The sequence below is a fragment of the Malania oleifera genome, chromosome 10 (assembly GCF_029873635.1).
Source record: "Malania oleifera isolate guangnan ecotype guangnan chromosome 10, ASM2987363v1, whole genome shotgun sequence".
Taxonomy (NCBI): Eukaryota; Viridiplantae; Streptophyta; class Magnoliopsida; order Santalales; family Ximeniaceae; genus Malania; species Malania oleifera.
The window spans coordinates 49,693,036-49,706,724 of record NC_080426.1 but is presented as its reverse complement, the minus strand read 5'-3'; the positions used below and the strand labels follow the sequence as shown (position 1 = coordinate 49,706,724).

General features: G+C 34.7%; 1 protein-coding gene across 1 annotated transcript; it reads left to right on the top strand.

Annotated features, from left to right (window-relative positions):
* Positions 1-2,315: 2,315 nt before the first annotated feature.
* Positions 2,316-4,439, top strand: LOC131166675 (uncharacterized mitochondrial protein AtMg00810-like). Its single transcript, XM_058125250.1, has 3 exons — positions 2,316-2,472; positions 2,642-3,301; positions 4,159-4,439. Exons 1-3 carry the CDS (start codon positions 2,316-2,318, stop codon positions 4,437-4,439), a joined length of 1,098 nt encoding a protein of 365 aa, XP_057981233.1.
* Positions 4,440-13,689: the final 9,250 nt, after the last annotated feature.

The window sequence follows — 13,689 nt, the reverse complement described above, 5'->3', positions numbered from 1 at the left end:
ACCTACCCCATCTTCTCCCTTAAATAGCCTTGCCTTCGCCCGAACGGTCACCTGCAACAGCCTCTCTGCAATATGTTTCTCCTCTGCAAACGGTCGTCTTCTGAGCGCTCGGGGAAGATTATGAGCAGACGAAAGAAATCTCACAGGTCTATCCTGCGAGATTCTCCACGTGTCACACGCCGGGCCATTTCAAAGACAAATCTCGCAGCTTAGTGCTGTGAGATTTCGCCACACGTCACCTTCCCGCTGGCCGCTCCCTTTAAATCTCGCAGCTCCAAGCTGCGAGATTTGCTCCCCTCTGCCACGCGTCACCTTCCCACTGGCTGCTCACTTTGAATCTCGCAGCACCAAGTTGCGAGATTTTCTTCCCTCCGTGCCATGCACACCTTCCCAGCGGCCCATCAGTTTAAATCTCACAGCATCAAGCTGCGAGATTATGTGAGCATTAGTTTGGGAAATTTTTTCTCAATTAGAGTATTATTTGATATTTTATTAATTTTTAATAATAAAACGGGAAAAAACTCGAGGTATTTGGGTTTTCTATTTTTCTCTCTTTTCGAAAAATGTTTTAGAGATTGGGGTCGCTTTGGCAGGTTTGAGTAATTGCTTCGGGTTGTAGAGATCTGAAATTGTATTCTTGGAACCCCAGTTCCCTGTTCTCATAATCATGCTTTTGACGATTGGACTTGGGTTCCTTTGGCTAGGAAAAAAATATTTTTTTTAGGAGAATTATCTTCTTCTACTGGATTGTTTCTATTAATGGAAAATGTCTTTCATCTTCCTTTTAGTATGGTTTTCAAATGTTGCGAAGTTGACAGTTTGACAGAGCTACCTACGTCACACACACATTTCTATTTTTTGAACTTTTGAACACCGGCTTGGCCTGAAGCCTTTGCGACTTTTGGATCACCCTCGTCGCCTTCACAGCTTTGGGTCAAAGAATTTGCTAGTTCTAGTGTTGGCTTGTCCTCATTTTGTTTGAGTTTCAATTCTTCTAATTTTTATTTATGGCATTTAGGCCTTGGATATATTTATAGTTCTTGACTGAAATTTTTGGCTTCCACATTTGTCCCTAGAAAATGTATCTTCTAATGACCTTTCTAATTGTAGTGGTTGTAAGCTTGCAAAATTCCCTACTTTGTCCTTTAATAAAAGCACATCAGTGTCTCTTACACCTTTTGATCTAATCCATTCTGATGTTTGGGAACCATCTCTTACTATCTCAAAGGGAGGTCCCACTATTATATTTCTTTCATTGATGATTATACTTGTTTTACTTGGATATACCTTATGAAGAAATGTTTTGATTTCATTAGCATCTATAAAATATTTCGTACTTTAGTTCAAACACAACATTCAACTGTCATTAAGTGTTTCAGGTGTGATTTTGGGGGGGTGGGGGGGAATATAATTCTACTAAGTTTTCCACCTTACTCATCTCTAATTGCACCACATATCAATCATCGTGCATAGACATTCCTGAGCAAAATAGTGTGGCAGAAAGAAAACATTGGCACATTATTAAGATAGTTCGATCTCTTCTCCTTTCTGGAAATGTTCCCAAAGTTTTCTGCGGAGAAGCAGTTCTTACTGCCACATATTTGATTAACAAAATTCATACTGCTCTTAATTTGAGAGTCTCTCCTTATTAGAAATTGTATGGTAAGAATCCAGAGTATTTTCATTTGAGAGTATTTGGTTGCACATGTTTTGTCCTTCGTCCTCATACTGAGCACTCTAAGTTGTCTACACGATCCTCTATGTGTGTGTTTCTTGGTTATGGTGATGGAAAAAAAGGATATCGTTGTTATGATCCGAAAACACAAAAACTTTATGTTTCTCGTCTTGTCACCTTTCTTGAATACATTCCCTTCTTCTCTATTCCAACAAGTTCTAGCATCTTAAATGAGTCCGACTTTGTAAATATTGATCCATTTACTTGTGATATTGATTTAGAGTCTTCCCTAGTTGCTCCTATTTCTTCTCCTTGTCCTTCATTTTCTTCTGTAGGTACAAATCCCCCATCCTCCTTGGTAAACTCCTCTTCATCTTCTGATCATATGGACCCTGCATCTTCTCATTATCCAACGCAACTGCGTAAGCCTCCTTCTCATTTTGATTCATATGTTCTTGCATCTAATTCTTGTTATTCTTCTAGTTTTGCTACTTTTTGAGTTTCTCTTCATTCCCATTGTGAGCCTACTTATTATAAGGAGGCAGCTCTTGACCCTATTTGGCAACAGGCTTTGAATGAAGAATTTGCTACTTTGTATAAGACCAACACATAAGAGTTGGTACCTCTTCCTCCTGGTAAAATGGTAGTGGGATGTCGTTGGGTCTACAAGATCAAAACTAAGTCTAATGGTTCTGTTGACAGATATAAGGCTCATTTGGTTGCAAAAAAGTTTACTCAAAAAGTTGGTTTTGATTATGAGAAGACATTTGGACCAGTTGCTAAGATGAAATCTATACGTACTTTGATTGCGGAAGCTTCCATTAACCAGTGGAACCTCTCCCAAGGCTTGGTTTGAGAAGTTCTCTGACGTACTTTGTTCTTTTGGCTTACACTCCAGTGATTAAAATTCTGCCTTGTTTACTCATTCTACATTTGTTGGGCATATTATTCTCCTTCTTTATATAGATGATATGATTTTAACTGGAGATGATACAGATGAAATTGTAGAGTTGAAATCAAAGTTGCACCACCACTTTGAAATGAAAGATTTGGGACCCCTGAAATACTTCATTAGCATTGAGGTAGCCTATTCTCCTAAGGGTTATCTCCTCTCTCAATCTAAATATGTAGCAGATGTCATTCAAAAAACTCGCCTTACTGATACTCGAACTATAGAAACTCCTCTTGAACTTAATGTTCATTATACCTCTTCTAATGGGGTTCCATTAGCGGATCCAACTTTATACAGTATTATTGTTGGCAATTTGGTTTATCTCTCCATCACTCGACCTGATATTATATATGTGGTTCATATTGTGAGTCAATTTATCTCCTCTCCCAATACGATCTATTGGGATGTTATTCTCCGTATCTTACATTATATCAAAGGGACATTGTATTGGAGTATATTACTCCCTTCTACATCTACTTTGGAACTTCGTGCTTATTCTGATGTTGATTGGGCAGGAGATCCTACAGACCGCAAGTTCACAACTGGTTTCTATATTTTTCCTAGTGACTCTCTCATTTCCTGGAAAATCAAAAAGCAATCTGTAGTTTCTTGTTCTTTTACTGAGGCTGAGTATCGTGTCATGACTTCAACTATTGCTGAAATAGTTTGGTTGCGTTGGTTACTTGCTAACTGGGGTGTCTTACTTGCTAAACTCACTCCTATGTATTGTAACAACACCAGTGCTATTCAAATTGCTCATAACTCTGTATTTCATGAATGCACTAAGCATATTGAAATTAATTGTCATCTCATGTGTCATTATCTTTGCCTTGGTACCATCTCTCTCCCATTCATTTCCTCTACCATGCAGTTGACTGACTTCTTCACAAAGTCCCACACTATTAATCGTTTCCAGTTTCTTCTCGACAAACTCTTGATGCTTCTCGGTGCGCCATCATGAGTTTGAGAGGGAATGTTAGATAATATATATTTAACTAATGGCATTTTAGTCTATATACATATATTAGGTTTAGGTATATTATATTATGTTCTTTTTTGTATTGGGATGTTATGTAAGCATTGCAGCTGATGGCTGGCCCATGTGCTGCTTCTCTCTCTCCCTCTTTGCAATCTTCTTCTTCTTCTTCTTCTTCTTCTTCTTCTTCTTCTCTCTCTCTCTCTCTCTCTCTCTCTCTCTCTCTCTCTCTCTCGCATTGAATCTGGATTTTGAATGTTAATAGGTCTAAATGGCACAAAGCTCAAGCAGTGTTTCAGTGACTATGTTGTTGTATATGTGGGGGGGGGGGGGAGGGGAGTATCACATGAGTAGAAGGTATTAGTTATAGTACTAACCTTGTTTGAGCAATTCGAATTGGTAATAAGGCTAAATTAAATATATATATATATATATATACGAAAATATACAAACATTTGCATATTGATCCAAACCAATATGTATTGCGGGTGACCGCAAGATACCCTATATGGGGGTTAAATGATACAATACTCTATGAGGTTGTTCCTATAACAGATGACTATGGCTTGCTCATTTTGTTGGATGCAAACAGTTCCGACGCGACACATATAACTGTGCAGTTATATGTGGAGACCATTCCTCAAATTGGTGTCGTCAAGGATAGGCAGACCAAGACGCCTGCCAAACATGTGGCTAAAGTGGAAGAATACACCCAACAAACACATCATTATAAAATGACTACGTGTAGTATGGATGAGCAGCACAGGATTTCAAAGTTTGGTGGGACAACTACTGTGGATTTGAATGAAGGTCCAGGGTCATCTGTAATGCACTGAACCCGAAAGTGGGGTCTAAAATGTCACATTCCACAATTTCTTTAGAAATATAAATCTTTGATACCACAACTATCATATAAGCAGCGAAAATAATTTAAACAACCTCAATACATTACCAGAGTACTAAACCATCACAACATAAACATCTCTAAGTAGCATTATTACAACCCAAAGATTAGAAAGAAAACCTATATAGTTCAGTATCATACAACACTTACTCCAACTATAACACTAATCCCTTCCCAAAGCTCTCTAAGTCTGATCTCCTGTAGGTCCTGAAAAGTTAAATCATTCATTGGGGTGACACACCTCTCAGTAAAAAGGAATAGATTATCATCAGTGTATGACTAACATGAATTTTAGTGTAGACAAAATATAACCTTTACTTTAACTTTAAGAGAAAAAATGCATTCTTTCAAACTATGACTTATGCCTATATAATTAGTTATACATACTTTTCATTCCATTCATAAAAATTCGGCCTATACAAGGCCCCATTTCCGTGGCCTGTACACCACCGTAACCATTTACAACTTCCGTGACCCATACACCACCGTAACCATTTATAATTTTCGTGGCCCATACACCACCGTAACCATTTACAATTTTTGTGGCTCTTACACCACGGTAACCATTTGCAATTTTCGTGGCCCATACACCACCGTAACCATTACAATATTCGTGGCTCATACACCACCGTAATCATTTACAATTTCCGTGGCTCGTACACCATCGTAACCATTTGCAATTTCCATGGCTTGTACACCACCATAACCATTTACTATATATACATTCTTTTTAACAATTCCAATAAAATTAGTATAATACTATACATTTCCGGTATACCACCATAAAAATCCCAACTGGTTTAATTATACAATAAAACAAATAAATCTTTCTCATGCCACATAATTTATAAAATAATTTTAATTTCATAAAGTACCCGATATAATCAAATCCTTGCAGTTTGATTTAATTCCAAAATATTCCCAAAAATCTAATTTAATCAAATCCCTACAATTTAATTTAATTCCAAAATATTTCTAAAAATCTAATTTAATCAAATCCATGCAGTTTAATTTAACTCAAATATATATTCCCAAAAATCCAATTTAATCAAATCCCTACAATTTAATTTAATTAAAATATATTGTTAAAATAAAATTTGAAAATAGAAATAATTAATTTCACATACTCCATTTAAATCGAGCATATTTTAAATAACACAAATATAATTAAATTCACGTACCCAAATTTAATCGGGAATTTTTAATATAAACCTAACATAATATATTCCCCTTACCTTAACCCTAGAGTTGTGCCTATGACGTCAAAACGACGAATCCATTCCGATTAAAATGTTCAGGAGTAGAGTTAGGACCCGGATGTGATGTTCATTTTTTGATTTGCCCGAGAAATAACTGTGAAATCTAGAGAGAGAGAGAGAGAGAGATGGACGGAGGAGAGAGAGTGTGTGGTGAGAAAGGGGGTGGGGGTCTCTGTGTTGGTTCAATTTCAATTGAATCTTGAAGTAGATTCCTTTATATATATATATATAATATTATATTATATTATTATATTATTATATTATATTATATTATTTAATTAATAATAATAATTAATTAATTATTTATTTATTTTTATTTTTAATTTTTTTTACACTTCCATACATATTATTTTTGAGGTTGTTACATTTTCCCCTTCTTATAAAAATTTTGTCCTCGAAATTTGCTAAAGATAACTCCGAATAAAATCCATTGTGGACTCGACAGATTTAAATTAATCCCTAGCAAAACTGATACATACAACCTAGAATCTTGCTTCCTAAGCAATAGTATCCTAAAACCCTAAAGATTTGATCACCATAAAATCTCCATAAATAAATCAATAAAGATACCATTAAGATTTGCACTCTAGAAATATGCATGAATACGTTACTCTAGAATTGAGTAAAACTATTGCAATCTTTGATAATATAAAGATATTACCTGAACCCTCTTCACCAGCATCTTCTGCACCCCTCGAAATAAGCGAATAAACCCATACTGGGACGGTGTTCCTCTGATAGTTACCTCGAGGTGCCTGATTGTTTCCTTGGTACTGATTAGGGGTGGTGCATTGTTCGGCGGCCCACGACAGTCGCATGCCATGTGGCCAAGCCTACCGCACCAATAACAATTAACACTTCTAACCCAGCATTCACCCCAATGTCTCTTATTACATATAGGACAATGAGGACGTGACGACTCACCCTGATAGGCTCTATTCTCCCTTTCTGCCTCTGGCCCACATCACTATTATCTCTCTTCCACGGACCTTGACTAATATTAGCATGGAAACCTAGATGTATGGGTCTCTTCCTCTGATCTGACAACTCTACACTTCTCTGCCGATTTGTCTCTACTACGGTGACTTTATCCACTAGTTTCGAGAAATTCTGCACCTGTAAGACCGTCACCTGTTCATAAATCTCTTGTCCCAAGCCCTTCTCAAACCTTCGCGCCTTTTTGGACTCATCTGGAATCATATATGGGGCAAAGCGAGACAGTTTAACGAACTTGGTTGCATACTGCTGCACAGTCAAGTTCCCCTGAGTCAAGTTAGTGAACTCCTCCGCCTTTGCATCTCTAATAGAAGCATGGAAGTACCGATCAAAGAAGATCTCTTTAAAATGGTTTTAGGTCAGAACTGTGGGTGCTGGCTTTTGTTCCTACAGTAGCTTCATAGCTAACCACCACTGTTCAGCCTCTCTTGTCATCTTAAATGTGGCATAGAGGACTTTCTGCTCACCAGTGCAAGACAACATTGTCAGTATCTTCTCAATCTTCTATACCCAATTTTTCGCAATGATCGAGTTGGCTCCTTTTGCAAAGGTTGGAGGATTCATATGGGTAAACTGTTCGATGGTGCAACCCGGGTCAGTGGTGGGACAATTTTGCTCCCTAGGATTTCGCATGATCTCTCCCCTGACCAGCTGAGCTAAGCCATGTAGCTCTGAAATAGAATCAATGTCGTCCTTATGGAAAGCCCCCTCATTATTACTTCCTCCAACATCCACGTTCTTACTTCTAGGATCCATCTCGAAGATAGGACAAAAAATTCGTTTTAGAGTCATAATGTCGTAACATGTTTGGCACGAATAATTCACTAGGAATTTATAAGATATTAAACACTCTATACAAGATTACATAAATTTTCTTTCGAGGACTTCTCCCTCACAAATCAATCATCTTAACGTTCAAATTAAATTTTCAAGTTTCCGTCTCTGCTCAGAAACAAAATCGTCTATGGTTGCCATGGCTTTCTGAAACTGTCGACTACTTCAGAAAAATCACATAAGTCGTCGATGGATTTCTGCTTCCAGGCTACGAAACAAAAATCTCCCTAACAATACCTCGCCTACCCATTCCTACCCTCTTCATCATTCATACATATACTCTGGTAATTGTCATCCCTAAAGTCTATAGAACCTAACAACCTAAAACTCTGATACCACTTGTAATGCCCCAAAACTCGAAAGTGGGGTCCAAAATTTCACATTCCATAATTTCTCTGAAAATATAAATCTCTAATACCACAACTATTATACAAGCAATGGAAGTAATTTAAACAACCTCAATACATTACCAAAGTACTAAACCATTACAACATAAACATCTTTAAGTAGCATTATTACAACCTAAAGATTAGAAAGAAAGCATATATTGTAGAGACCCAAAGAATTATACAAATTAAATAATAAAATAAAGGAGAGGAAAAGGAAATTGTAAAGGGTCACAGTAGGATCTTGTCGATGAACGCTCGCGTTCGTCGACAAAGTGGCTTATTGGGATCAATGGGGACTCGCGTCTCGTTGACGAGGAATTACTGAGACGGGTGTTTCAAGGCTTGAAATTTGTTGACAAGGAATAAGTGCTCGTCGACGAAACTCCTTCTTGCGCTCGTCGACAAGATGACGTGGCTCGTTAACGAGTCTACATTTTATAAATATGCTAAACCCGGATGTGTGGCGAGAAAATTTTTCATATGGAGTTTCTCTCTCTAGAATTTTCACCCTCCTCACCTTCTCTCTAAATTTCTGGCTTGATTCTTCGTTGGATCGATGATCCGAAGCCACCACGCTACTCCTAGGAAGTTTCTCTTCATTTCTACACGAGTGGATTGTTGGTTAGGCCGACTTAGGCGCCATCCCAAAATTTGGGTAAGTTAGTTAATTTTAGTTTTATTGGGTATTTGGTTTTCTATACCGAGGAGAATATGTTAGGAAGGATAATACTGAAATTTTATTGGGGAAATGTTAATTTCAGGGTGTTGTGCTGGGAACACTGCAGGTGTAGGATTGAGTGTTTTGTAGGCTTCTTAGTAAGTTAGGTAAGGGGATAAACTAAGTCAGAATTTTTCATGAAATTATTTATTATTTTATAGTATTAAATTTCAGGAAAGTATGTATATTATATAATTATGTTTGGGAAATACATTTATGAATAGGGATATGATTTAAACATGTTTATTCAGAAAATATGATTTTGGAACAGATTTTACATTTAGGAGGTTACCCATTTTGTGTGGCATGAGTTTAAATTTCCATAAAATTATGTATATCAAAATAGAATGTTTTTCCTAGATAAAGCATGATATGATAGTTTTCAAGGCAATTATGAAACAATACAGGAACCATGATTTTATGACTATAATATTAAATAGTACAGAAAAATTATGTTCAGTATATTATGATATGCTGGCGCAAATGCCGTGATTCATGTTATGTTATGTCGGCGCAGATGTCGAGATTCATGTTGGCGCAGATGCCATAATCATGTATGATAAGACAGAATTTATGAAATATTAACATGACAGATATTATTATGAAATACGAAACAACTATGTTAAGTATATGATATCAGAATCGGGATGGTATGATTTAGTTTAGTTTCAGGAGTACGGTACCGTAACTATATATATTCAAAATTATGATAGTGCTACCACACGACTAGTAGTGTGAGAGATGGCAGTCGATGTGGCTTCACTGTAGAGTGGAGTAATCCCCCTGGCAGTTCGGGACCAAGTAGGGGCGGGCCCATCATACTTATAGACTTATGATTGATCTAGCATGGTTGGCTAGCCATTGCTAGGTCCTGCCTTCGGGCTGCACAACCTAATCATGTGGGGGTAAGACATGACATCAGCTAACTATCCATCCTGGGTGTTATTTCAGTATTGTACAGTTATATAAGAAGATTTTCATGTATAGTAATCTACTATGCGTTATATGATATGACAATCATAGCTTGAATGAGAAAGCATTTATATACTGTAACTCACGCCTATACAATTGAAAATGTTCATTTTCTTCTCAAAACATGCTTTATCTCAATAAATTTCTTAATTTACATAAATCTACATATATGCATAAAAGAACATCCCTGACTGGATAATCATATAACATCGTGTATTAACCCCACATAATTGGGTTGTGTGGTCTAAAGGCTGGACTTAGTCAAGGCTGACCTACCACTAGGCTAAGTCAAACATACTATACTCTGAAGTACGATTTGCCTACCCAGCTGGTCCGAACTCCAAGAGGATACTCAACTCTTCTCTAGCCAAATCGCTATCCAATTACCAACACTCTCAAAATAGTGTGGTTGCACTAACATTTCTCTATAGCTACAATATCGAGCTTCCTTTATATCTCTGCTCCATCAGGGTTCTTAAACCATATAATGTAATTTATAAAATAATACAGTAACATGATCTCATTTTCACAATTCAGTATAAAACTATCATATCCACAAATCAGTATGAACCTGTCATATTCGTAAATCGATATAAAATCGTCATACTATAATTCTGTAGAAAATTGTCATACTATAACTTTGTATAAAACTGTCATATCATAACTCTGAATAAAATCATATCTTTGTCAATATAATACCATAAAAACCAACAGATTTAGTTATGCAATAATAGTCATTCTCATGCCACACGATTTGAGTGATAATTCATAATTTAATTAACTGCTCGAGGAAAATATATTTTATTGAAAACATGGGTATGACCATCTCCATAATTTTATTTAACTCATATTATAGGTTTTATAGGAAAAAGGAGATGATTTCCCTTATTCACTTTCGTTTTCCTTAAATATGTATATAATAACCAAAAATTTTCATTTTCATATGTCTGATTCATTTAAAAAATCATATATAACATTTCTGTATACATATACACCAATTTAATCGATTCATATTTCAAAATAATTGACATAATCTATTCCCCTTACCTAATCCCTAGAGTGGTGCGTACGATGCCCAAACGACGAATCTATTCCAATTAAAATGCTATGGATCAGAGCTAAGCCCTAGAAACGGTGTTTGTTTTTCAGTTTGGTTGAGATTCGAAGAGAAAATTGAAGAGAGAGAAAGTGAAAAATCGTAGCCCTAGAAAGAGAGAAATTTTCCCAAAAAAAAAAAGAGCTAAGGTCTTATTTATAGGCTGCTGCCCTAAACAAAACTGTCGATGGTTTCAGGAAAACCGTCGACGGTTTGGTCTTTAACCAAACAATTTTTACTGCGTTTTTACTTTTAATGGCACTCGATAATTCGAAACAGTTGATGATTTTCCTGAACTCCACCAAACCGCCGACAATTTGGTCTGCACCAAACCAAATTCCCTTATTATTATTATTATTATTATTATTATTATTATTATTATTATTATTATTATTATTATTATTATTATTATTATTCTAGCCTTTACAACAATATTTCTTAACAAAATATACTTAGGTATATTTAAATAAAAAACAGGTATGATCAAATCCACAAATTTTAATTTAACTCAAGTACATTTAAATAAAAAACATATATGATCAAATCCACGTAATTTAATTTACCTCAGGTATATATTTAAATAAAACTGATATAATTAAATTCACATACTTAATTAAACTCAAGTACATTTATGAAAAATATGACATAATCAAACTCACTTACCTTAATCTATTTCTCTAATACAACTTAAGATGAAATCCTAAAGTGAGTTGGGAAAGAGTGGAAGAATCAGAATTTTAAGTGTATAAAAATTATCCGTCTCCTACTAAATGAACTAAAAACTTTCCTATTTATAGAGAATTGGAGAAAGAATATTTTCGTAAGGAATTTCTTAAAGATTAAGAAATAAAATAAATAAATAAATGAATAATTAAATGAGAGAGAGAGAGAGAGAGAGAGAGAGAGAGAGAGAGAGAGAGAGAGAGAGAGAGAGAGAGAGAGAGAGAGAGAGAGAGGACAAACATAAGGGGGTCATATTCAATTGAATCTGAAGGTTTCTCCTTCTGTAGGATAAGAATGATACCATCCTTTATCTTTATAATAATTAATAACTTAATTTTTATTTATTTTTTATTTAATTAATTAATAATTTAATTTTTTAAGAATTATTACACTAATCATGTATATGTATTTTTAGGTAATTACAATTCTGCCCCTCCCTCAATTCCTTTTTTTTTTTTTTTTCACTCTCTGTTTCACTTTATCTATATAAGAAATCCAACCTCTTCCCCCACTTTCTTTGAGAAACTCCTATTTATATGCAAGGGGAGAATAGTCAATTGGGAGAAATCAATTTGATTGATTTATCAATTTTAAACCAATCGAGAGTGATTGGTTTTAATTGATTGGTTGGTTTTGTAACCAACTAAGAATGATTGGCTTAATTGATTTTTTTTTTCTTAATTCATGTATTAACACATTATTCCATCATTCTAACCCTTCACTTTTGTGTGTGCAGGTATAAACTTCGAAAGACTAGTCTACTGAAATCGTTAGGATTTAAAATATTTTTTCATGTATTTTTTAAAATTTTTTTTGTTGATTGTACTATGGAAAACTTGTTATAAAATAATCCAATATATATATATATATATATATATATATATGCTTAAACGGGGTGGTGAGAATGAGTGAAGTGAGAGATTGCACGGACAAGAAGACTCAAAAGGGCATCAAAATTAAAAAAAAAAAAAAAATTTAAACAAAAAAATCAAAAGTTTTGCTATATAAAGCCCCAATAAAATGAGGTGTCTACGAAGATGATGATTTGATTTAAAAATTTATTTACTTTGGAAAAGAGATGAAAAATGGAAATATTTGATCTGCAATCGATTTCAAGATAAGGTTTGCCTAGACTAAATTAAGGAACTTGAAGATGATTGGATTTGAAGACCATCCTTTTAGAAAGATGGATGTAATGCAAATTTGATTTGATTAAATCAAGAATTGATGGTGATTGTATTGAAATCCATTGACTAAAATCAAGGACTAATGATAATTGAAATTGAAATCGATTAAATAAAATCAGGAATGATTAAGATTGAAATTTGTTGACTAAAATCAGGGACTAATGATGATTGTGATTGAAAACTGTTGGTTGAAATTAAAGATTAATGGTGACTAGAAGTGAAATTCATTAATTGAAATCCATTGATTGGAATTAGGGATTAATGATCACTAAGATTGAAACTTGATTTTCAATTAATCAGAGGGGGTAGATTGAAAGAGGATATTTGACTAGATTTGAAGTCCATCAAAATAGGAATCCTTTTTTTGTTTTTTTGGAAAATGGGAGTCTAAAAAGGGAAAATTTGGAAAACAACATCAAGGATTTCATCATCAACCATGAAAAGCAATTTTCTTTTTTCTTTTTTTTCTGAAAAGGTGGCATTTTGAAAAAGAAGCAAGTATTTCAAACCGTCCATGTTTCGGTCTTGTGGCATAAGCACCTACTTTCATTTACCTGTACGAACTTAAGGAAAACTCATGCCTCACATATGGAAGAAAGGGAGAAAAATACCATGCAATGAGATTCTTTCACCTATTCCATCATAAGTTAGAGTGATATCACAAAGACTACTAGGAAGATGTCTTATTTTCTAAGATGATCCAAAACCAACGCGGTTGAGAAGTCCATTTTTACCCGAATAAAATGAACAAGCATGGTAACAATTTAATATGCAAATTCAATCATCGAACCTTATCTAAGCTAACTATAAATGGAATGAGTGTCTATCTAGCTCTTATTCTTCTTTGATACCAAATATTTTTCCAATTTTTAAAAGAAATTTTAAGAGATTTTTTTGTATATATATATATTTTTTAATTTTGTGGCTATAAAAGGAAAAAAAAAATGGATATATTTTAACGACAACAACAATAACAATAACAATAACAATAACAATAAGAGTAAAATA